The 446-nt window shown below is 65.0% G+C and overlaps 1 protein-coding gene across 1 annotated transcript in view; it reads right to left on the bottom strand.

Annotated features, from left to right (window-relative positions):
- Positions 1-237: 237 nt before the first annotated feature.
- Positions 238-446, bottom strand: part of LOC104465174 (uncharacterized protein KIAA1958-like) — a gene marked incomplete at its 3' end in the record, with an annotated part of 1154 nt that continues 945 nt past the window's right edge. Inside the window, exon 2 of the mRNA XM_010078118.1 lies at positions 238-443. Within this exon, the coding sequence (XP_010076420.1) occupies positions 238-443 (206 nt within the window). The remainder of the gene's footprint in view (positions 444-446) is intronic.

Here is a 446-nt window from a genome sequence, read left to right on the forward strand (position 1 = left end):
ACAGTGGGACACTTTCTCACAGGAGGTGCTTCTGGCCTGTGCTCAATTGAGGTCTTCCAAATCCCCTTCTAAGCAGGGTGGCGATGGTTTATCTATCTGTTGACTTATGAGCTGGTGGGACCAGCGCACCCTCATGCAACACAGCACCTGCTCCCTGGCCTCCCCCTCACTGAGCCGTGCCGGGGGGGGATCACCCACAAAACAGTGCCGCCCCTCAACTCCTGCCCAGCATCCTACCTGGCATGGATGGCGCCGCTGCCTCGGGGGTGGCGGCGGGGGCAGCATGGGGCTGCTGCTGGCTGGAGCTGCCCTCGGGCTCGGCACTCACTGAGGGTGAGCTGGCTGCCTCAGCACCCGAGGCCAGCTGCAGGGCAGGCAGGAGGGTCTCATCAGCAGCCGGCGGCTCCTCCTGCCCAGGCAGCTGCAGGGCTGAGAGGGGGATGCTG

Source organism: Pterocles gutturalis, unplaced genomic scaffold (assembly GCF_000699245.1).
Source record: "Pterocles gutturalis isolate BGI_N339 unplaced genomic scaffold, ASM69924v1 scaffold4481, whole genome shotgun sequence".
Lineage (NCBI taxonomy): Eukaryota > Metazoa > Chordata > Aves > Pterocliformes > Pteroclidae > Pterocles > Pterocles gutturalis.